Source organism: Rhipicephalus sanguineus, chromosome 1, assembly GCF_013339695.2.
Source record: "Rhipicephalus sanguineus isolate Rsan-2018 chromosome 1, BIME_Rsan_1.4, whole genome shotgun sequence".
NCBI classification, from domain to species: Eukaryota; Metazoa; Arthropoda; class Arachnida; order Ixodida; family Ixodidae; genus Rhipicephalus; species Rhipicephalus sanguineus.
The window spans coordinates 165,812,050-165,836,608 of record NC_051176.1 but is presented as its reverse complement, the minus strand read 5'-3'; the positions used below and the strand labels follow the sequence as shown (position 1 = coordinate 165,836,608).

The window sequence follows — 24,559 nt, the reverse complement described above, 5'->3', positions numbered from 1 at the left end:
CACCAAGTACGCGGGATAGCATACCAGGCCGTCAGCCAGGCAGACAACTCCAGCTCATTAAAGTCACCCTCTCTCTCTCTCTCTTGCTCAATGGTGACAGTAGAAACGTAAATGTACAGGCGTGCGAGCAACTTCAGTGGTTTACATGAGAACGCGGATTTGATTTTTCTGCACTTTAAATTATCCGAGGTGCATTGTGAGAGGAGGAGAACGTAAGCAGCCCGTAGTCTTGTCATTTGGGTGCGGTGATACAGACAGTTCTCATGAATGAACCTAGCTTGTACTACGTGGAAATAGCGAGGATTTAATTCGAGTCTTGACAGGTAGCATATTAGCTGCTTGAATATGACAAAAGAACGAGGTGAGGCTGTTAAAAATAATACGTACATTGTACCGTTCACGATTGTTTAAAAGCTCGCGCTCCGTGCTACCAAAATTATCCTACATGTCTCCTCTATATGAGAAAGAATGAAGAAAACGAACATGAGCTGTAGCACTGAATGATACCGATACGATAGATGAACACGTTATAATAGATGGCGGACTCAAGCAAAGCTAGCCGTCTATAGTAATAAAAATAATATTAGATGGTTCTCTGCTGATCTGGTTGGTTTACGTAGACAAGACAAAACGTCCGTCTTGTCTGCGTGTTTCAAGCGCTGTTTTCGTCTTCGTTTCGCGCTCACTAATCTTTCCAAACCTTAAGTAGAATTTGCTGGAAGAATACTCTTATATTCAATTTTGTTTCAATAATAATAATAATAATAATAATAATAATAATAATAATAATAATAATAATAATAATAATAATAATAATAATAATAATAATAATAATAATAATAATCAATCATTTATTTAACGTGAACAGGAACAAGCATAAGGCCTTTGTGCAGGCGCGCAAAGACCTTAATAATAATAAATAGCTGCTATGCACGGGGTCGCAGGCTAGACATAATACAAGGCGAGAGAAAAGAGTGCCGATAAGACGTTGGCACAGTACACGAATCTTTAGATGCGCCTGCCGCATTTTTCAAGTATGAAACCATGTGCAGGCGTACCTAGAATGTGCTTTATAACATTTGCAGCCCTGAAGCGCGCAGGCGGGTCTGTAGCTTGCTGTGAGCACGCTCTGATTTCTAAGATGATGTGAAGCTCCTTAGTTGAAATACTGAACTTGAAATAAGAATTCGTAGAACATTATTTGATACTGAGATTTTGATAACTAAAAAGTATGTCCGTTAATCGCACCAGAATTGTTTTCGCTTGCGTATTTTGTCCCAAACTTGGAATGGTATATGATGTAATTTATTCGTCCACGACACACAACCGGTCGACACTGGTGATGTGTCATAGCGGAGGGCCTTTAGACCAGTGAGCCAAGCGGAAAAGAATTGTGAGAAAATCGTTGCATGTTTGGTGCTGCAGATGTCGTCCCGAGCGTTGGTTCAGTGGTGTTTTACTGCTCGGCACGGAGCCTCCCACTCTATTTCCAGCTGCGTCGACCGCATTCCAATAAGGACGGAATGCAACAGCGTCCTCGTGTGCGTAGGTTCAGGCGCAAGTTATCGGTGTCTCTTAAGGCCTGCTGTTTTTGGACGCCAACTTGGTACGTGTTAGCTTGGACACCCTGAGGAACTTGCTTGGATCCCCTCCGAGAGGCCTTTGTATTAAATTATTGCAGCTTTTGGTTCATATCTTTAGTGTGTCCAACTTTGGTAGTCTTTCTGCGTGCTTAAACCAAGCGGAGTTAGAAAGCAGATACTATAATTAAAGCTTGCTCATTCTGGCCTAACGTCGTCGCGTTGTAGAAGCAAAGCCGGCTTATACCATCTAACCCGGACATTAGTGATTGTCATTTTTCGTGGGTAGTTTGCCATAAGCTATCAGGCAGTTATATACCATATTATGGGCTTTCACAGCTTGTGCTAAAGTATAACTGTTTTTGCCGCGTAAGGCAATAGAACGTTTTCCTATACAGCTTCATAGCAATAACGTGCAAAGAAAGCGCGGTGAAGAAACTTCGCATAAAACTCGAATGAGCCGGTAGTCCAGTCACCATTAGTCGTGCGCTCTATACATGTCAGAGCCTCCCAGCATTTACGTAATGAAAACTCAAAGCCAAGACACGTTCCCAGATTACTACGGCAGTGCGGTCTTTACATGATCGCACCGGAGCTCCTAATGCTCGTTATGCCACATGTTATTTCCATGCCATGTAGATGTGTAGATGCTGTCGGGGAAAAATGGCCTTTGCATTTGTTTTTTTTTTTTACATCGGCAACAGTGGTTTCGACTCACGAGCATGCAGCTTCTCAGTAAAGACTCTTAGCCCAGCGTTTCTCCGTTCTATTGGATCCTTTTGTGTCCCTGCGCACTAGATGGATTACCTACCTACCCTAAGGTTTCCGCTGACACAGTGGAACGTGGTAAATCCAATAACGCGGTTCGCATTAGATAGCCCTACGGCTCTCCGCTTCGTAACCACGGATTTGAGCCAAACCAAATAACGAACGGTACTTCTTTCAGGCAGTCCGTATTCGCCTTCTTTAGACGCATGGCTGCTTCAGGCGAACAATCATTAGGCAGTGTTAGAATAGCGTACGCAAAGCTTTGCGTTAGCGTTTGTCGCCACTGCGCATGCCTCGTACGCTATTTTCTCATGTGGGCCCCCGTTAAGTGACGGAAATAGCAGGCGACCGCAACGAACGCTATCTTTGCGTACGCTATTCTAAAAACTGCCTATTGTGACGGAGACGTCTCTTTCACACGATCTAGCTATGTTTGCGCAGCAGAGACAATCGGCTACGCTATTACACTTAGCGGATAAAAAAAAGGGGGGGGGGGATATGTGTTTTAACCTTTTGCGATGTCTGTTTACGGGCGCGCGTGACCTCTGACAATGCGCTCGCCGCCGTATACAGACATCTACTTTAGTGGCATCTGCCGCAGACGCTCCGGAGCGTCACGCCATTTTCCGCACCTTTAGCTAGTATGCTGGGTGAGAGCAGGAAAAAAAAAACGCCAGCTGGGTATAAGCGAGCGAGTGTAACGGCATACGTATACGAAAGACGACGTTGTCATATACGGTGTATCGCAGCGCGCGCAGCACGTCGCTCGCGCGATGCTGGTGCCTCGTGAACAGCGCGGAATGCGCGCTTGCATTGTGCTGCGCTCCCCAGCGCATGACGGGTCTCGTCAGGCGCCGCCGCTGCTGCGTCAGCGCCGCGGCACACAAACCTCCGCAGCTGGAACGCATCCTACAACACAGCGGCGGCATAAGAGGGGAGGGGGGCCGGGGGGTTGCTGAGCGTAGACGTTTCCGGATGGCCGGCCAACGACCACCGTGTACTCACCTGAAGGACTAGATGCGATCATTGCCATTATTGTCTCCATAGCTTGGACGAATGACTGGAGCTGAACTCGCGCCCACTGCGCTTTTATGTGCGTTACCAAGGGACGGTAACAAAACCTCGCAAAACACCACAAATCTCCGGATGACGTAATATATTTCCAGTGTCCCCAAAGACAGTACTGACCGGCAAGAGAGAAAGAGACGTGGGAAGGGTGTGGGAGATGGCTCAGTGCCGACACCATCTTTGTCTTCCGGTGTTATCCGGCGTTGGCAAGAGTCACAATTTTCGCTGCCTGTACATATTTTTTAAATATTTTTTTTTGATCATGGGAATGCATCGTCATACAGACTTGCCCTCAAACGGTAGAGTCCGGTCATTACAGCAGAAACTGACTGGTGTCAATTATCATTCTCACCACGAATAGAATAGCGGTGACTCGATGACACTCCGTATATGAGCGTTGTGAAAACGCACCAAGCGTCTCGGTGCGCTAGCTGGCTCGAAGGAAATTCTTGAGAAAACGTCGGCGTTGTAGAAAAGGCGCCAAGCGTCTGAACGCGCTTGCTTGCACGCAGGATGAGGCATGCGGCTGTGGCGTACTGCTTTGAGCATCGGACTTTGATAGCAAAGGTCCAGAGCTGAAATCCCGTTGTCGGAACACTATTAATATTTTTATTTATGCGAACGCGCTGACGTCACTCGCGCGCGCTCGTGTGTGTGTGTGTGTGTGTGTGTGTGTGTGTGTGTGTGTGTGTGTGTGTGTGCGCGCGCGTGTGTGTGTGCATGTGTGTGTGTGCTAGCTAAAAAAATTGTATTCGCATTTTAAAAAAGTGTGAGAAAGGGTGTGGGGGAGAGGACCAGAAATCACGGGATTGCACTTAACGCCGTGTAAATGCGGTCGAAAAGACGTGCTGGTGAATGCAGCATTAGATGCGCGGATACCAGCGTTTAATGCTGGTGCGGCGAGAATTAACGTCCTAAAACCTGGACTAGAACTGTATGGGAAGGTTCGAGACACTAGATCGATCTTTAGGGGCCGAGGTTCGTCAAAGGTTTGAGCTGAAAGCGCAACCAGCGTTTTTATTTCATTTCTTTCTCATTTAAATGCGGCGACTGCCGCTGAGGGCTCAACCATGGAAATCATGTTGAGCAGAACGCCATAGCCAGCCACTGAGCCACAGTGGCTGGCTGTTCACTTATTGGATGCAGCTAAGCCTCGTTCATGCAGCAAGAAATAAACGTAGAAGTTAAACAGGCCTCTTTTCATAATAGATATATTACGCTACAATTGTTCGTAAGAGAAAATTTCAGCCATTCCTCATGATGGGCTGTCACTAGCCAAGGTAGCCGTCAAGTGCATGGCAAAGAGCATTTACGAACGAAAGGCTTGTCCATTTGACTTTAGAAATCAGCGATAAATACGTTGAGGGAGATGACAAAATAGCTACTCTCTAAAGTGTGACATCATGCCCGAATAAGTCAAGGCCGAACTGGTTTGCAGTGGCATTTTGCAGTGTCAGTACAGTTTGCGAAAGGTTGTTGGGAGCTCATATGATGGTTTTTTTTTTATTTGTTACTAATGGCACTTACTGGCAACAGGAGATTGGTTTACTGGAGAGGCGCTTTTTAAACTGTACGTGTGTTCGTGTGTTCAGTGAATACTGTCACGTTTCTTGCCATTCTAAAAAGGCAGGGCCTGCAACCACGGACACAAGAAAGAAGTCAGGACACCACAAACGCCTTTGTGGTGCCCTGACTTCTTTCTTGTGTCCATGTTTGCACGCCCTGTCTTTTTAGAATGAATACTTACCAATTAGCTCAGCTCTCTGTTATTCTAAGTATATTGCCACCTGCAGTATTTCCACCTGTAATGCACCTACATACTATATTGTCATGTGCATATAGTGTAATGTAATGTATTGTATCGGCGTGATGTCACTTGTATTGCAATCCGCCAGATTTTTGTCCTTCTTTTATTCTTCAGATTTTTTTTTCTTTTTGCCCAATTTGAAGTAGCATGCCCGGGTACTTGAACATGTAAGCGTGCTGCCAAGAATGTGAGTCGTAGCAATCCAGAGAGGGACGCTTGGTTGAAAGGAATACAAGTTTTCCTTTAGCATTGAGGTGCCCGAAGGCATGTGGTGGTGCAGAGACGTCGCGGTGTTTATGGCCCTTGAAAGCAGCAAAAATATTTCGCCTTGTCCTCAAAGCTAGACATCATCAAGAGCAGCGTCAATGTAAGCCGCCTTTGTTTTCACGTGGGCAAGGTCATTCCTATACGCTCGCTATTTCTGTACCGGGAAGTAACATCGGAGGGCGCTGTATCTCGACGGTCATTAGCAGGAAGCTTTAGCTCGGCACCGACTACGATGCCGCCTATTCAAATACATGGCAGACGCGGAAATTCTTTTATGAGACAACCGCTGGACCGAATTAAACGAAGTCTGTAGCAATTCGGATGGTCAGGTAAGTTCTGTAGCGACGTAACAAGCAAAATTGTATTTTAGGACTTCAAATTAAATAAACGCTGACAAAAATCAGCAACTCCCGCGAAAAGTATACTGTGTTAACCCAGTGCTCTCACCAGCTAATTTTAGGGTGGGACTTTCTATCTTCTGCTTCGGCCGCAATTTGTTGTGGGCAACGTGTTCTACACCTTACAGACACAGACTCCATGTTAGACGACGACACCTACAAGCCACTTCGTCTGTTCGCTACGGAAGATCTCGAACTACCGCCACGTCAAGAGCGAATTGTGACCCTTACGTCTAAGGACATCGACCACGGTGACGTCTTGGTGTCCCCTTCATCCCATTTCGTTACCAAAGGCATAGCTCTTGCGTCAGGTGTGGTTCGCTTTCGCAACGGCGCCGCGCTCGTCATGGTCATGAACGCAACATCGGAGAAAATTCTCCTTCCACAGGGTACCACGGTGGCCTGCGTTGCCGATGCTGAGCCTGTAAGCGTGGCGCAACTTACACCTCAGCGATGATTTGTCCGCTACGCAGGCGCAGCAGCTGCTTGCTTTGTTAACAAAACACGCCGATTCTTTTGACGCCTACTCCTCGACGTTGGGCCAGACTACCGCTGCAGCGCATCGCATTCAGACAGAGGGAACATCTATTGTGCACCGCCGCCCATACCGCGTGTCTTTTGCTGAGCGCAAAATCATTGAAGAAAACGTCGCTGACATGCTCCAACGAGAGGTAATCCGTCCATCAGCTAGCCCCTGGTCGTCGCCTGTTGTCTTGGTCCGGAAAAAGGATGGTTCCGTGCGTTTTTGCGCTGATTACAGGGCGCTTAACAAGATCACTCGCAAGGACGTGTACCCCATGCCACGCATTGACGACGCCCTTGATTCCCTACAAGGCGCGGAATACTTTTCAAGCTTCGATATGCGTTCAGGATATTGGCAAATTCCCATGCACGAAGATGATAAAGAAAAAACAACGTTTGCAACTCCCGACGGACTCTACGAATTCAACGTGATGCCTTTCGGGCTCTGCAATGCACCCGCGACTTTTGAGCGCATGATCGACAGCGTGCTGCGTGGCCTGAAATGGAAGACTTGCCTCTGCTACCTTGATGACATTGTCATCTTTTCATCAACATTTCCTCAGCACCTGCAACGCCTGTATGAAGTCCTAACATGCCTCGCCACCGATGGTCTACAACTCAACACCAAGAAATGCCGTTTCGCCAGTAAATCCATCAAGGTTCTCGGTCATGTCGTGAGCAAAGACGGAATTCTCCCTGACCCTGACAAGATTGCTGCGGTCCTTCACTTCCCTCGCCCCGAAAGTCCTAAGGATTTGCGAAGTTTTCTTGGTCTCGCATCCTATTTTCGTCGTTTTATACGGAACTTCGCTTCGATGGCTGCGCCCCTGCACAAGCTACTTGCTTCCGATGTACCATTTGTCTGGTCCGACGAATGTCAATCGGCGTTTGACCTGCTGAAGGGAGCCCTCACGTCAGACCCTGTACTATGCCATTTTGATGAGACCGCACCGACTCTCTCGCGGGAAGAGTCGTCGCGTTGGAGAAGAACAGCACCTATACCGCGGCCGCTAGCGTCTGTGTACCCAGCACCTCCACCACGTATGACGTCTCAGTCGTAACGAGGTTTATTTGGTCGCGACGTCGAGAGTGAACAAGCGCCACGGCCACGATGATCAAGAGCACACACCCGAAGACGATGATGTTGAAAGGCAAACGCGTGATGATGATTACAATAATACAGAGATGAGGAAGAAGTGCATAATAGATGCCTACAATACAAACACCACCAAATTTACGATACTGAAACCCATGAATGTATACCAACACGCCCAACTGGCAGTTATTCTATACTGAAACCGTTTATCAAAACAAGATATCACCTTCCTGTAAACTGCGTCCGTGATACAGCACCTGAAATTTATACTTCTCATATATAAGCTTACAGCTTACGTTGGGTTGTTAGAATGTTTAAGAGAATATCGCAGAAGTTATATTCTCGAACCAGCGGGATATTTCAGGCCAGCGTATAAATCGCCAATTAGATCCACTTTAGGTGCATTATCAGACATGAGATATCACTCAGATATAAGCTGTACCGAGCTAAAGCTTCCTTTTTTATTTGTCAAGTGAGATCCTGAGTAATCCTATAGAAATTCAGAAGTGCGCGTGAAAGAAGGGTAATTGTTAACAAGCTGACAACGACTGCACATTCTCGGTAATAACAGTACTCCGTCGTACAGTCGCCCAAATCTTTAAATAGCGTGCGCGAGCGGCGACCTTTCTGTGCGGCAGTGCTATATGACGGAGCCAAGTTGCGAACAGGGCGAAGGCATGCCCACAAAGCGCGCTCAGCTGGGCTACAGCTGGGCCCATCGTCTGCTAGGTTGCTCCTTCTTAAGGGCATCACCCCATATTAACGCAGCTCAGACGATCAGGCAGCGTGAGCAGGCGAATAGTTTTGCTCGCATTTTATGTTCCGAAGATGAACGTTGCAGCAAGCAATCGAGGAAATAAATAAAAGTCACAGTTTCGCCGCAAGGGCGAAGCAATGAATGCGATAGCAAGAAATTAATGCTATACGAAGTGAGGCTCGCCAATGGATACTCTCAGTTTGAACATCGCTTCTGTTGCAAAGGCGGCCGAAGCAGCGAAGGAAACTAGCGTGCTTCAAGTGTCCAGCTGTGACACTTGATAGTTCGCGCTCATCTTCTGTTTGTTCGTTTAGCGGCGTCCCTTGAGATCGAGTGACTTTCGTAAGCTCCGTAACATGAGCGCGGACATCACGGTGAAAGCGTGAAACATCCCTCTTCCCCTCAGCACAAGAAAACCGCGCGAGCAGACAGCGGAAGGGCAAAGTTCTCCATGCGCAAGTATAAGAAGAAGCGAGCGAGCTCGCTGACGACTTCTAAATGCGCCTGTCGCGCTCCTAACGCCATCTCGCTGGTAATGAAGAAACGCTTATTATCGCCTGCCGTCTCTGAGTCCGTCCAGCGGTAAAGGATGTGTATATAACGCTCGCCGTTAACTACGTGGAGGATCTGCGTTTCGTGGCGTAGTGGCTAGCGCCACTCGCTGCGGAGCAAGAGATCCCTGGTTCGATTCCGCGCTTCGGAAGCTTTTCATTGAATTATTTTTCTTTGGGGCTTTTATTTATATATACATACTTATACATATACGGTGCATGACGGCGGCGACGGCGACGGCAAAATTCAGCCGAGACTGTCCATATAATTGCTATCGCAATAATATAGGGTGACGTCCTCGAGAAGGAGCAGCCCAGCAGACGATGGGCCCAGCTGAGCGCGCTTTGTGGCCATGCCCTCGCCCTGTTTGGCTCCGTCATATGGCACTGACGCGCAGTAAAGTCGCTGCTCGCGCACGCTATTTAAAGAGTTGGGCGGCTGTACATCAGTATTTATGCAACGATATCACCGTTTTCTTTTTTTTGACATGATGTATGGAGATGTTGACACACAAATAAGGCGCCGGCTACTCCTTAGCTCTTGTAGTACATAGGGTTCATAAACATAAAGTACATAGTGTCCAAATTTCTAATCACAATTAACCCGTAGTACATACAATATACAAGTTAGCGTAACAGTCAAGACATAACAGTCAAAACAACATATTCAACAATCACATACATGTGTACACACAGTGATGTTAAAAAAAAGAACAGAAACTGTTGCATAACATATCCGAGACAAAAATAGTCAACACACATAAATATACACTCTGCCGTTAATACAAAACAAAGCTTAAATGCGCTAGTAATGGCCAAGGATGCCACTCTCTTCAAGAAAAATTTTCAATGCTTTTAAACAGTGTCGGAACGGAACGAAAACCGAAAACGAAAAACGAAAAAAACGATATTTTTGACCGGAACAAAAACGTAACCGAAACTTTATTTATGATTTCGTTCCGGAGTGAAACCGAAATTTTTTCAATCGTTTTTCAGTTCACGAGAAAATTTCGCAATCCGGAACAACTGAGCTCATGCAGTATAAGCATATCTCAGGGTATAGTATTAGCGCGTACCTCAGACAGGAATTCCAGAGCAAAGATATGTTGAAATTGTGCGAAAAACGAAAACAGTGGCAACCAGAGATGTTTATATTAACGCAAGTGGACTTTTGCGCGTCTGTCAAGCAGGCCAAAGTGGAGAGGGCATTGTCGGCGCTGAAGTTTGTTACAGCGAAAGCTGTTATTAGATCACAACAGCCGATTTTGGCGCCATAGTTGTCCGCCGCCGCCGGTGTACGTGACCGCCATCGGGTGATATAAGAAAAAATTAAATGAGAAACAAATTTCTAGGATCCGCGCCCTCTGCGTGGCAGTCGCGTCTTCCACCACAGTGTCACGCTGCTGCTTATACCTCCATCGCAAAAATACTCTATACAGGCGTCATGTCGGGCAGCGAATCGCGTTAACATATGTAATATAGCGTTGCAGAAGAGTAACATAAAAACCAGTCATCACACAATGCCAATAGCGCAAAGAGTGTGTGGTTTAATGCTTCCCACCAGTGTTGCGGAGTTGCCACTCTTGAATTGGAATGACTCCGGAATCATTCCACATTTTCGCGACCCCGGAATGGAATGGGGACAACGCTCGGAAGAATGGAATTGGAATGGAATTACGTCTTTTTCCAAAAATGGAGGACGTTTTTGTCTACGTGCTGTTTTTCAAACTTCGTACGTTAGTAAGTCAGAGCCTCGCAAATTAACACTAGAGCAGTATTCTTAAAATGGCTTGGCTGATTACAAGCACGGTACATTTATAAGCAACGCGCCTACTACAAACAGAGGCGTAAGTTGGTGTATAAACAAATGCATTATCCCAGCAGATACCAAAGGGAGAAACAAATTACCCCTGCGCGTTGGTTCCCATTGATACCCCCACACGAAAGTGGCGAATACTCTATGCACAGCCTGATCTTTATCTCACGAGCAGTTTAGTACCTGACACACGTAAATAACCTTTGCGACAAGGAAGACATTGCATACCTGCGCACAGGCGAACACAGAAAGTTCTCATCACCCCATCCTTGCTTGCGAGGCGCGCTTGACAAGCGTGTGTGCTGACGGGCAGTGCGGCCCAGTGTTCCGTATTCGATGCAAAGGCGCTTTTGTCAGCATAAAAATACGCTATTTCGTCATTTTAGCATTAACAGATTTAAGCTTAAACAATATCGAAACACCACCATTCGTTCAAACATGTTGACCGCGCAAATACTATAGGTAGCGGGAGAACTGCCCCTATGGCAACTAGTAGGGTGGTTGTACTGCACGAGATATGTCACCAAGCATAGGCGTGCGCAGGGGGGGGGGAGGGGGCAAGGGGGCGAGAAGGGGGGGCGCAAAGTCAGCCCAATACATTGTAGGGGGGGCGAGAAGAGGGGCGCAAAGGCAGCCGCATGCATTGACATAATAGGGAGGGGGGCGCTGCGACGAACCTTCGCCCCCCCCTGAAGGGGAGCCCTGCGCACGCTTATGTCACCAAGCTACTATCCCTCGACCTTGGTAAAGTGTTTTGCGTACTTTTGCAGTTCTTAATGCATCTGATGACTTCAGCTTTATGGGGCGTTCATTCTTAACTCGATAAAACTATCAAGATGCCTTTCCTACGTTGAGGAATTACAGGAATTGAATCGAACTGCCAGGCCATTCCCAGAGTGCGAATGGGCTAAGTTTTTTTCCTTCCGAGGAATTGAAAGGAATGGAATTGCGGCAAATTCTAATTCCCCGGAATGGAATTGGAATGGAATGGAGGCGCCCATTCCGCAACACTCCTTCCCACCCACTGCAAAGTGCTCAGCCATAATTCTTCAGTATCAGCCACAGCACAAAGTTCAGATAATGCCTTACAGATGTGTAGCGGATACCGCAATTCTCCGAAGAATGTCGAAAAATGGCATAGTGGGAACTTCGCTACTTGAGAAAAATTGCGACAATTTATGGCGTAGTGGGCACCTTGCATGTTTACTTGTATTAGTTGCCCCAAGAGATAACAACGGGCTCTACAATGTCCGCTCTTCTAGCTTTTGCTGTGACTGCGCTGCGTGTTTCACGCAGGCCTGGCAATCGTTTTAGCAGAACAGCGGTCTCGCACATCAGACAGTACACTCAATGACGTGCTGTTTCTGAGATCGTGCTCAATCCCTTGACACAAAGCATTAAGCCAACTGAAAAAATTCGTATTTGTCTTGTGAGGAAATAAATACTATGACTTTGAAATGAATACTGGTTTGGGCTAGTTGGTAGGAATACGTGGTACAGTTACTTCCGCTCCTCTGAAGAACGTGTTTTACCCTTGTCCGACTTTCTTAAGAGGAAGGCAAGTAACTACATCACAAATCAAATGGTTTTTTTAATGATTGCATTACCTTTTTCATACTTTCTTTTTTTATACAAAGAAAAAAAACCGTTACGAACCGTTACGGAACGTTTCTTTTTTTTTTCGTTCCGGAACAGAAACGAAACGGAACTTTTTGCGGTGAAACGAAACTAAAACCGAAACGAAAAACATTTCGTTCCGACACCCTGCTTTTAAAGCACACTTCGGTAGACCTCTTGTTGGCATATCACTGGTAAATCTTCATTCTCTAGCTCTGTTTTTAATTAGCCCTTCAGTGAGATCAGGAAAAATATTGTAACTGCTGAATCGAAGCTACAGAGGGGCAATATTTAATTTTGAGATTTTTCGTACTGAAACTACGATATTATGAGGCACGCCATACGTGGGAGGACACCGATTTATATTTCCCGGCCTAAAGTTCTTTATCGTGCACCTAAGTAGTCAGGAAGTTTTGCACTTTACCCACAGAGAAATGCGGCTGCCGTTGCCGGCTGAGGTGCTCGAGCTTAACTGCCGAACTCGAGCACCTTAGCCGGCAACGGCAGCCGCATTTCTATGGCAGCGTAGCGCCTCAGCCGCTCAAGGCGTAACCACATAATAGGAACCCCGAGGCCATAGCGTCTCATATGCGATATTCGACCGCTAAGTTGCAGTGTTTGCTTTTCCACTTACTTTCACACGAGGCCGTACGTCTGATAGACAAAACAAAGCAGAACAGCGATGCATGTGTCATATTTTATGGCACCTATACTGGAGGATCCGTGATCGTTGTAAAACTTGTGATGCCCGCCAACACCCATGAGTATCTTTAATGGGAAAAAAAAGTGAAGTGGTTGTATTTTTTTTATGAGTACGACGTTTCTAAATGTGTGTGTACATGGTGCACATGGTATGTACATGTGTACGCATGAGGTATGAACGGACACCTTTAGGTTACTATAGCTCTTTCCGACATGAAATAGTCTCTACAAACAAGAATAACCAAAGTACCCTTGTTGGTGCCAAGCGCGCTATGTCGTCTGTACGAGCAGTAATCGCGCTGTGTGAATATCTGGCGCTCTACTTGGCACTTCAGGAGTCGCCTATAGAATACGCAAAAATGACTCGTGATGGCTGTTTGCGTGACCTTTGCGGTTGACTTTAGAGTATATAGGTCTTCTGTGTAGGTACAGTGCGTATGTATAAGCGCGGTCTCTATACAAACCTATAGGTCTCATTTCACGCAGTTCGCTGTGCCATCATGTTGTATATATATATATATATATATATATATATATATATATATATATATATATATATATATATATATATATATATATATATATATATATATATATATATATATATATAGGTTGTTCGTTGAATCCGGATATACAACCCCAGCTAGCTCGAGACGGGGTACTTACGATGGTTAAAGTCAGCCTAGTATAACATGAAAGCGCTCCAGAGAGCAGAAAACAATGTTACAGCATGCATCGACAATGTGTGATTCTTGCAAAATCGAAGTAATTAGTGCAGTAGCCGTAAATATGCACACTCACAACATAAAACAATGCAGCCCCCGTTTCACAGCCCCCATTTGTACGTTTCCATATAATGTACAAAATGACGACAGCTGATTGTACGTTCGCCCATGGCGGTGGAATGAACAACTCATGTAGTGCTTGCTGAGCAACCAACTGCGTTAAAGGGACACTAAAGAGAAACAATGAATCGGTTTAGATCGATAAATTGTGCTCTGAGAACTCCAATGTCGTTAATTTCGCCATCATAGGTTTATTAATAGAGGAGAAAATCAAGTTAAAGGTGTCATTTTTAAATTTTGCGCTGAAATCTACCCGCGTGACGTCACGGATTGCAAAGTGTATTTATCGTATTTTGGCGCCATTGCCTCAACAAAATTACCCCAAACTTAGTATGTTAAGTCTATGGCACCCTCAGAGGACAATGTACTTCATTTTTACCGATTGGGAACTACGTAGTCCCTAGTAGGCGCCGTAAAACATGTGACGTCACGGCGAATGGTGCGGAAACTTTAAGGTGGCGTCGCCACCCACATTTTGTTTTTGCGTGTTTTCTCTATTTCTAAGCGTCTTCTCGCAGCAAGCGTGGTGTTTTTGGTATCGTGAACGAATACTTTACTAATATGCGAAAAATCGTTTTGCTCTTTAGTGTCCCTTTAAGCAATGTAGCTTTAGGTTCGTTCAGGATATAGGTTTCAATGATTTGCACCAAAGCGTTTCGGGACGTAACCGCAGTTACGCTGTTTCCTTTCAAAGTCAAAATGGGCATAATTGTCGGTTTACTCCTTAAATACAAAGACACACCTTAACTATTTCTTAGACGTACAACAGCAATAATAATAATAATAATAATAATAATAATAATAATAATAATAATAATAATAATAATAATAATAATAATAATAATAATAATAATAATAATAATAATAATAATAATAATAATAATAATAAAATTCGGCAGATCCCACGTACCGTTGGAGTCGATGTTATGCGAAGCATGCGGCGGGTAGGTGACTGCGGCGTAACTTTTTTTACTGAGCGACACGTTACAAAATGACGCTAAAGATTTGTATATATTTTATACGCACGCATGTATATGTTGAAGAGCCGCATATGTGTTATATAACCAGTTGTTTACGGTTGGGTAATGCTGCCAATGGCAATGTTGGCATTGCCAACACCAGAAGCGGTAAGCTGATATGTAGTGCTTATACGTGTCCCGAGAACGCACGCACATTTCACGAACCCGTGTGCATGTGTGCAAGAAGTTCTTGACTGCTCTTGAACAAGGACATCATCACCGTGATCAGTGAGTACCAGCAGCTGGTCATAACTTATTATAGGATCCGGTCGTGATCGTGGTGACGAGGGGTCCATGTGTAGTGAAGTATGTCGTATAGTAGAGCTGTTGGAATTCGTGGATGCCTCGGTCATTTCGTCAAGACATTGTCTGTCGACAGAGCCGGCGACATGTCAGAAGCTGAAGCCACTCGTCGCGTTGGTGAGGTATAGGCCGTCGAGGCTGGTAGGCCTGGATAGTGCTACGTAGACCAACATCATTGGATGGTGTTTGTCGTATTCGTAGACTACCTGGGCGTATGTGGCCTACGTAGCCTAGTCTACAAAGCGGCTGTCAATCAATCTGGCATCATCCTCGGTCAGCATGAGGCCATCGCGCAACCTCGTAAGAAACTAAGAGGACACTGCGTCGTTCTGGTGGACGAAGTGACTTTACGGTGCGGTGATGTGGATATCATATATAACTTTCGTTACAGTATTCCTCCGGGGTCGAGCAATGCTTCAATATAGCATGCTGAATCATAGGAATACAAACGTATTGTTTATTAGACTGCTATAAAAGCGGAGCCAACACTGGAACTACAGACGTTAATCTCATATGACGCCTGTATCGTAGTAGTACACATCGTAGGAGTATCATGGAGTGTTTATTGCTTTTTCGTAAAATTAGATAGCCAGCACCACAACCGCAATTGACGTTGCACCGACATTTCGCCTGCGTAGGCTGTTTTTTCAAACCAGTTTATAGACCTGGCGTGACTCAGTGGTAGAATACCCGATTGCCACGCAGAATGCTTGGGTTCGATTCCTGCCGGGATCCTAATTTTCATTCTTTCCATTCGTTGAGTCAACGCTGCCGACGTTGGTTTTCCTTAACGCTCTTGCATTTAAGTTATCAATGTCTGTTCTCGCCGTTCCTGGGTAGATATAAACTGTCAATCACCTGTGGCGCATACCCGTACACCGCGGCCCGTGGTAAACGGGTATGTGCCACACGTGTCTAGTGGAAAGGGTTTGACGACGTACGCAGCAAGATTTTAACGTTATTCATGTCATGACCCGGCAGTCATATTCGTCAACTCCTCTTACCCTCCCATGCAAATTTTGGTCTACACCAAGTTAAGGAGGCCATCATGAGAGCACCTAAACGTAGGCGGCTAGATAGATAGATAGATAGATACGTATAGAAACGCTCAAAGTGCCAGAGGTTCGCTAAGAAATGCTTCGCATTTAATAATAATAATAATAATATGGAGGGACGACTGGCATACCTTGCTGGTCTACAGGTGCTGTGAACTCTCCTAGACGCCTATCGAACAATGCAGACATTTTCGATGCCCTGCAGTATATATAGGCTTAAGGTTATCTTCGTTTATAAACAGCCGGCGTCGTCTAGCCAAAGGTGTTGACGGCGAGCTTGTAGTCAGTTGTAAGTCTACTGTAATCTCGAATATACACTGGCAGAATAAACAGAGTGGCCGTGGTAATTTGGGGCAAGAGATTCGCTTGAAGGGGTTGTCGACGACGTGCTCGTTCAACCGGTTGAAACGAGGTTCACGGTGTCTACTTTCGCAGCTACACCTGAGAATACAAAGAATTATTTGTCTTTTGTGTAAGCATAATTGGCTCTAATACACTGCTGTTACCATGAGGGCACGCTGCGGCAGTCGGGAATTGCGACTCCGGGTTCTATTCTGGAGACTTACGTCGAATTCAGCCTCATTTTTTTCTTCTTTTTTGTATTGCCGTAAAGGTGCTGGAAATGAACCTCATCATAAGAAGTACGGTGACTTGAATTCGTCAGTGGTGGAATGTTCAGAAGAACACCCCCTACTGTGGTGTTGGCCGCTTGCATGGTTTGAGTAATACAATAACTTTTTTCTTGTCTTCCGACGTCTGAATCTAGCGTCACATGCCGACCTTGTTCGAGCCAACTGGTCGTTGTGAAATTTATTGTATGTGTGAGGGGGTGGGGGATACTTAGCGAAGCTTTCGCTCTGAGATTTACCGGGTTTTCTTAAACATGGTTGTCGCCGCACCACACGCGCTCGTGTGGTGTGGCGACAACCATGTTTCGCGCTGAAATCTCCCGCATGACGTCACGGATTTCGAAGTGTATTTATTGTATTTTTGCGCCATTGGTTCAACAAAATTACCCCAAACTTGGTATGTTAAGTCTATGGGCCCCTCAGAGGATAATGTACTTCATTTTTACCGATTAGGAACTACGTAGTCCCTAGTAGGCGCCGTCAAAACATGTGACGTCACGGCGACTGGTGCGGAAACTTCAAGGTGGCGTCGCTACCCACATTTTGTTTTTGCGCGTTTTCTCGCTTGCTAAGCGTCTTCTCGCAGCAAGCTTGGTGTTTTTCGTATCGTGAAAGAGTACTTTACTAATATGAGAAAAATCGTTTTGCTCTTTAGTGTCCGTTTAATGAAGTATCCGTTCTTATTCTGTGTCCTTTAAGTTACGAAGCACACAGAAGAGTACGACACGCACGACTGCCGGCTAACAGACGCCTGCACTGCTGTAGAATTGAGCGCGGTTATCCTTTTTCCTTATCATAATCCACATCCTACAAGGGATGCTTTGTCTGCGCAAAATGAAGCGCGAGTGATACAAAGTGAGCCACTGTGTGCGGATGTTGCAGCTACTCAGCCTGCTCGTGATGGGGGAGCATCCAAACATTTTCAGCGCCGTTTCAACCTCGTACGATCATGACGCGTCCTCGTTTTCTGCGCGTCCACATTTCAATCTTTTCGCTGATGATGTAAATTCCGTTCACGCAGGGCGGCTCTGCATTTGTCCGTGGACCTGGAGCAAAACACGATGCACAGGCTGTTGCCGGAGACGCCCGAGGGAGATGGCAGAGCGGCGGCCGCGCTGTTTGTCGACGGCTTCGTGCCTCTCAAGGAATCCCCGGCCGCACGCGACAACAACGGCGAGCAAGCGTCCGGAAGCGGTGTAAACGGCACAGTCGCCGAGTTGCCGTCGCTGAGTGACGACGGCAGCCTGTTCGCATGCGCGTCTCGCGTGACGCACGCTCGACCACTGCGTGCGCGTACCGTCCAAGGCCTCTGGAAGGTGGTGGTCAACATGCACAGCCCTCATGGTCGGGGAGCCTTCCAGCAGATGGTGCGCACCGAAGAGTGCATGTGAGTACATCCTTATACTACTTGGGTCGAAATCGCGTTCCGCCATCTTCGTGACGAGTCAGCGCCTGTTGGTATACCAGCCACCTTGGTACGCTGGGACACTTTCTAGTTCTTTACAGGTTTTGCGATATGGTGTGTTTGGAGCTAAAGAGCGGCACTTCAGTTTCGTGAGACAACGACGGAATGCGCCTTTCTATCCTCGAAGGTCGTCGTCATAGGCCTGCGCAGGGTTCCCCATTCGGGAAGTGTCGTGTCCAAACGACAACACGCTTCACAATGGATGAAAAAAAAAATAATGGAAATGAAGCGACTACGTGCTTCTCACAGTGGCCTGCCTTTGGTCCTTGGCTTTCCTGAAGTAAAGATGGGAAGCAAACAGTTCTTGGAATGCAACATCAGGGACCTTCGGCCACGCAGGTTTTTGACCTTCAAAAACCTGCGTAACCTGCGTAAACTGAGTAACCGTATGGGCAGACTTCGCACCTCCTCCTTTAGGTGATTGGGTGGGAAGCACCCCACCCCCCTCGTGCGCACGCCTGTGGTCGTCGTCCTGATGTCTTTAAATTATGTGCTAATGCCGAGCCGTTTTCATGACGGTTTACTTAGCATATTGATAAGGCTCGCGTCACTAAAGTAAGAATTTTAAAACAAAGAGGGAACGTGTGCTACAGCATGACCTTGATGGAAAAGGCCACGCAGTTGATTATTCTGGCGCCGAAGAGGTCGACCTTTGAAGTTGTCTCACTCGTGGTTCACGCGTATCTATATGCGTTCTTTTTTTAACACGAAAGTGTTTTATGCCGGGGTCCACCAAGTACATCCGTCACGGATATGACGTTGATCAAATGGACGCCAACGGGTGAGAACGAAAAAAACTAAAAGATACCCCGCTGGGAATCAAACTCACGCCGTTGCGGCCGCGACGGCAAGCGCCCGACGCCCTACCGACTAAGGTAATTCGGGAGATGCTAGATACGGCGCGAACGCGCCTTATATCTTTCACACATTCTCTTTCGGGGCGGGCGGAGCGGGGCGGTGCCGCCGTTTGTGAGATGTGAAAAGAAGTAATGCTTCACGATTGACACTTACTAGCGCTTACTCCGAGATTGCACGCGATATCGGGGGTCATGGTTAAAGCGTCTCGGTACCAGAGAGGTAGACTGGCCGCGCTGGCGTCGCCGAGGCACCCTTGACGCAGTTACGTTCTTTGCCTTTGGCTTCGTGTTAGCGTGCGTCGGCTCATCGGAGTAGTGCAGCTTCCACGTGAACCAACGGGATTTCTCCGCCGCCGACTGCTTCAATGGTCCGAGCATCAATTAACAAAACTGCTGCAATATGCGTTGCAGAAAGGACGCGATTTCGACGGGCGAATGTCTTGCCTTGGTGGAGCGAAAGCAGCGCCTGAGAGACAGAGGCCAGCGGGACGCACGCGTTTGCGGCTCAGGCTACGAACCTCTACCTCCCGTGTTGCTGAAGCGCAGTGTGTGTTATGTATGCATGAGCACAGGCGTCCGCTACCCATTGCTAGAAAGCGCACGCCGTGCCGTTTTTCTTCACAATTGACGGCGCTTTGAAGAAGTCCATACCGGGTACCAGTGTTGATTATGAGCTTGTTGATATCATCCTTACGCGGGATTCACGATTCGCTGTGTCCAAATATATGTTCACACCGTCAGCTACCACAACGGTTTAATCATGATCATGGGCGTTAGTCGTCGCGATAGAGACATGCTGTCAACATGGGTGCATCCACGTCAAACGGTGCTATAGCTGCCAAACACAAATAGACATTGTACAAGCTCTCATATATTACTACACAATAAGCACTACTTCTGTGAAGACACGTTTCACTTTCGTGTTATACCGATTCCTATGACGGAGGGATCAGCCATGTTTTTTACATTATAACAGAATTTTATAGAATCGCTCGCGACATAAAACTCAAATCCATTCATTGAGCTGGGTCACCCGAATAGTGGACATTTTTTTACTTCCACTGTAAATAAAAAAAGGCAACAACGATGAATTTAAAAATTCACAAACCACCTTCTTAACTATTTCTTGAGTAATTCTTGCATTTTCCTGAGTTTCAAATCGAAATGTTTATTCCGTCGTTGCTGTCGTTCACACAAGTCAGTCTGTCTAAGGAATAAAACTAACTTTCCTTCTACTTCCCAAATAAATGGAGGGAGGGGGGCAGTAAAAATGATGGCATTTATTGTTGGGCGATAAAGCCAGCTGCTGCAACTCAAGGGTGAGGCGGCGTGAACGCTTTTTTTTTTCTCTTTTTTTTAGAGGAAGATAGAGAAAGAAAAAGAGGGAGGGGAAGGCATTTTCCTGATTTGCAACGGCGTTGTTACGTGGTCTGTCACTATACGAAAAAGAAAGTGAGAAACGCTCTAGCGATTTTTTTTTTTACTTACCCATCCAGGCGCAGTGGAAGCCGAGCTGTGTTTTGAGGGTTACAAAATAAATCATTATTGTGAATAAAATTTGAAGTTTATTTACTCCATGTTTATTCTAGAATTTTACAGTATACTGCACGTCTAGAATTGATTCAGCGTGTTATTGGGGATGTTAAGGCTTTGGGAGGATGGGGTGGGGGACGCACCCTTGTCCCCGCGTAACTGACGTCCCGAACTGTCAATCAAACGTTTACTTTCAAAGCCACATGGATCTAACTTAATAAATATACGCTTAATTTCAGCGCGTGGCACCTACATCAGATATTTCACGGCATCAATCTCAATGTGATCCCAATGCAACATCAGATATGAGCAATACCTTTTTTTTTTTTGCCAGTAACGCGTCATATGGTGAGCACCCAGCCTGTCGATGATCAACAGCAAAGCTGGTCATAATAATATCTGGGGTTTAACGTCCCAAAACCAAGATATGATTATGAGAGACGCCGTAGTGAAGGGCTCCGGAAATTTAGACCACCTGGGGTTCTTTAACGTGCACCTAAATCTAAGTACACGGGCCTCAAACATTTTCGCCTCCATCGAAAATGCAGCCGCCGCGAGCAAAGCTGGTCAGGAAAGGCATTAAAGCAACATCTTTCGACAAGCTACATACCCGTTTGTCGATATGTAGTACAGTGGTAACGAACCTATAGAAGCGCCCAGCGTGCGTGAAGGTCAGATTGCCCTTTATAACAGTTCATGGCAATGGACGGCTGCCGTGCATGTGCTTGCCATGTCAGCTTTATGCAGCCAGCAGGATTCCCCGTTTGACGACAGCCCCGCTTTCGAACGCAGGGAACCTGGCGGCAGCTGCAGCAACCTGGTACAGTCGTCTCGGTGCGTGCAAAAGTACAACCTGCACCGGCTGGTGGTGTGGACGCGCCAGGAGGGCATCCACATGGACACCTTCCGCCTGCCGGTAGCTTGCTCCTGTTACGTGGGGAAGGCAGACAGGAAGGCGACGCAGCTGCGTCGAGGCCCCGGCAGGACCTAAGACGCAACAGCCACCATCTCCCTTCAATCTACTGCGTTGGTCACAACCGGTGCCGCACGGACGGCGCGTGTCTACCATGGTCTGTCTTGCAGCTGAGCGCGTGACGACGCCCTGAAGTGCGTCGCCATTTTACGTCGAATCCTGCGCTGCGGAATTCGAGACAATCATTTTCTGTGAATACCGGACACCGAGTGCGGCCGGCATAATGCTCTTCTTGTTTTTTACGTTAATATTTTTTTTTCTACGGATGTGAGCGTGATGCAAGGTTGGGTGACAATGGCTTTGAAGCCTGGCGTTCCGAACAGACTCTGGAGAGAGCCAAGCTAGAACGTTTAATGTTTTATAAGTCTTAGTATTGCTTTTATAAGACACAGCTGAAGATTGGCCATCCCTCTTAAACCCTACCTGTCGCGACGGTCGGTCGCGATGCACGAGATGTAGTGAAAACAACTGCGTTCTGTTCGACCGGGCACTTGGAGGGGGGGGGGGGGCTACTTGCATAAGACGATGTACTTTCTTCCAGCTCTCGTTGCAGCATCGCGGCACTCAACTCTCGCACGCCAAGCGTTTTACAATTCTCGACTTGCTCGTAGCTGCTAGAATATAAATAAGGTCCTGTGAGCATTTTTCTGCAGAGATTTAGAATTCGTTCGGCCGTGCGATGACCTGAAAGCGTGCCGCTCTAGCGTATCCGGAGATGTAAAAAAGAAAAACGAAGGCTTAACACAGCTAGAGGTACTGTTTCGAGCGTAATATTGATACTCGACGAGAAACAAAAAAGTCGCGAAGCATTTGACATTATCTATTGCCTGCAGCGTGACGAAAATATGTCTATTTGTTGAGTAAAAACGCTTCATGAATCAACCTACTTTCGTCTACCACTGTACGGACAGCTGCTCATGACGTTAGAGCGTGATCTGTCGCAATAGCGCATCGCCCTTCTCGTACCCGGCTACCGCAAAATGGCTTGCTGCCGTAACGACCAGCGTACGAGTGCGATACCTTTCCTACAGCATATGCCAGTCGAGTGCGCTATATGCCGTCACAGGCATACATACGCACGTTAACAATTTCCGGACACGAGGCGCATTTGCACGGCTCATCGAACCTTTGTCTAGCAGTCCCGTTATACGGTGTTATAATTACGATGCGTTTATTGTACTTTTTAATTGACTTCCTTCTGACTGTCATGTATACACTGACGGACACGTTACGGTAATTGCCGACACTGTAGTTTTTTCAGTCTCTTCATAATACTGCGATATACTTCGTTGCTTTCTGTATATTACTTTCGCGAGATGCGAGGGGAAAACCGGTAGCAATTTTTTTTTTCTGCATACGCCGTTCTAGACTGCGCGGCTGCTGTAATTCGCTTTAAGTGTTTTTCTTTTCTTCTTCTTTTTTTCTTTGTCGCGCCGTCTGACTCAGTTGTCAACAGTTCAACATTCGCGGGGAAGCCCCGTCGACACATCCATTCAACTTCTTCGACTTTATTATACGCCCAACCGCATTCCATTGCTGCCTGGTGCTTTTTTTCTTCTTTTTTTTCCTTCGTTTACGTGTCACCCCTGCTTTGATGCGCGCGCTACTACGCCAGAGTTGAGAGCAGGAAGCATCTCGGCTTTCGTGGCGCTAAATGAAAAGGCAAATGTGAACTTCGCCACAGCTGGTTCTTTGTGCGTTATGTTAAAATGTTTTGTTTGTAGTTTATATTGCGTGTCTACTCGCGAAAGTTGAAGCGAAATAAAATCCACACGTGTTCTTGAGAAGACGTTCCGTTGGCGTGATTTATTGCAGGATCATACACTTGGTGCCTCCGCAAGACGCGGTTACGCTTTTGCTTGGCGTGTGATTATCATCATTTAAAGGCACGCATGGATGCCGCGAATTGAAACTGCTACGTTTGCTTGCCTGTTTGACGCGTTGTTTTGTATACGAGAGGGGGCTGTGGTGAGACAGCCGTGCGCAGAAGTGCAGTATACGCACTGCCTGTGACGAAATATAGTATATCATTTTTTAGGGGCGAAGCTCCTTATAGCGGCACCCGTTCGTCCCTCGTAGCGTAGTATGTAACCAGTCTTACGCTTTGACCTGCAAGGTGGTGCCGGTGGGAGATTTCTCCTGTGCGTTGTTGAACAATAAAAAATTCGCAGCGTTAGCTAAAAGCCGACTTCTTCTGTCTCTCATTCCCATTAGCAGCCATTCTTTACCTCCAAGGTAGTGCCTGGTGAGATTTCTCCTGTGCGTGATTCAACAATAAAAAATTTTGTTCAAAACGCCGTTGATTGATTAAAATAAACCAACGAAAGACGCCAGATGTTTTGTAAAAGCAAAACGGAAGAACGCCAGATGTTTCTAAAGCAAAACGAAAAGACGCCAGCTGCTTAACGAAAGACGCCAGATGTTTTCTAAGCAATGGTTTTCTAAACAATGAAAATTCACAGCGTACATGTAAAATTAAAGTGCGCTGCAAGTCGTCATAACTCATCGAACCTTTAGTATAAACACGCCCGATCTCACGTCGGTGATGATGTACTGGGCAGAATTCACGGAAGATTCACGGTTTACCGATGAACCTCCGCAGCTTCGCCCACTCATCATCATTCACTCCGTGGATATGCTGTGATTTTTTTCTTCACAGCTGCCGTGAAACATATATCGCCGAATGCCACTTTCATCAAAAAGAGCGTTAAAATACATTTTGCCAGTGTTATTGCATGCATTGGCCCGAAAGGTTTCGCACAAAAGCTTCCTGTACGTGAACCATGGAATTAAGGCCCAGGCGTAGACATCTTTCTTGCTTTCTTTTTTTTCTCCTTTTTTTTTGGGGGGGGGGGGGGACGTCAAGGCTCCTTCTCACGGTAAGTTATTCTATTCTTCTTACATTGCAGTGGAGTAGTTTACAATTACAAT

The 24,559-nt window shown here is 46.4% G+C and overlaps 1 protein-coding gene across 1 annotated transcript in view; it reads left to right on the top strand.

The window, feature by feature from the left end:
* Positions 1-23,415, top strand: part of LOC119401662 (uncharacterized) — a 70,017-nt gene extending 46,602 nt beyond the window's left edge. The window contains exons 3-4 of the mRNA XM_049417508.1: positions 17,822-18,187; positions 21,448-23,415. Coding sequence (XP_049273465.1) covers positions 17,822-18,187; positions 21,448-21,646 — 565 coding nt within the window. The 3' untranslated portion in view covers positions 21,647-23,415. The remainder of the gene's footprint in view (positions 1-17,821; positions 18,188-21,447) is intronic.
* Positions 23,416-24,559: the final 1,144 nt, after the last annotated feature.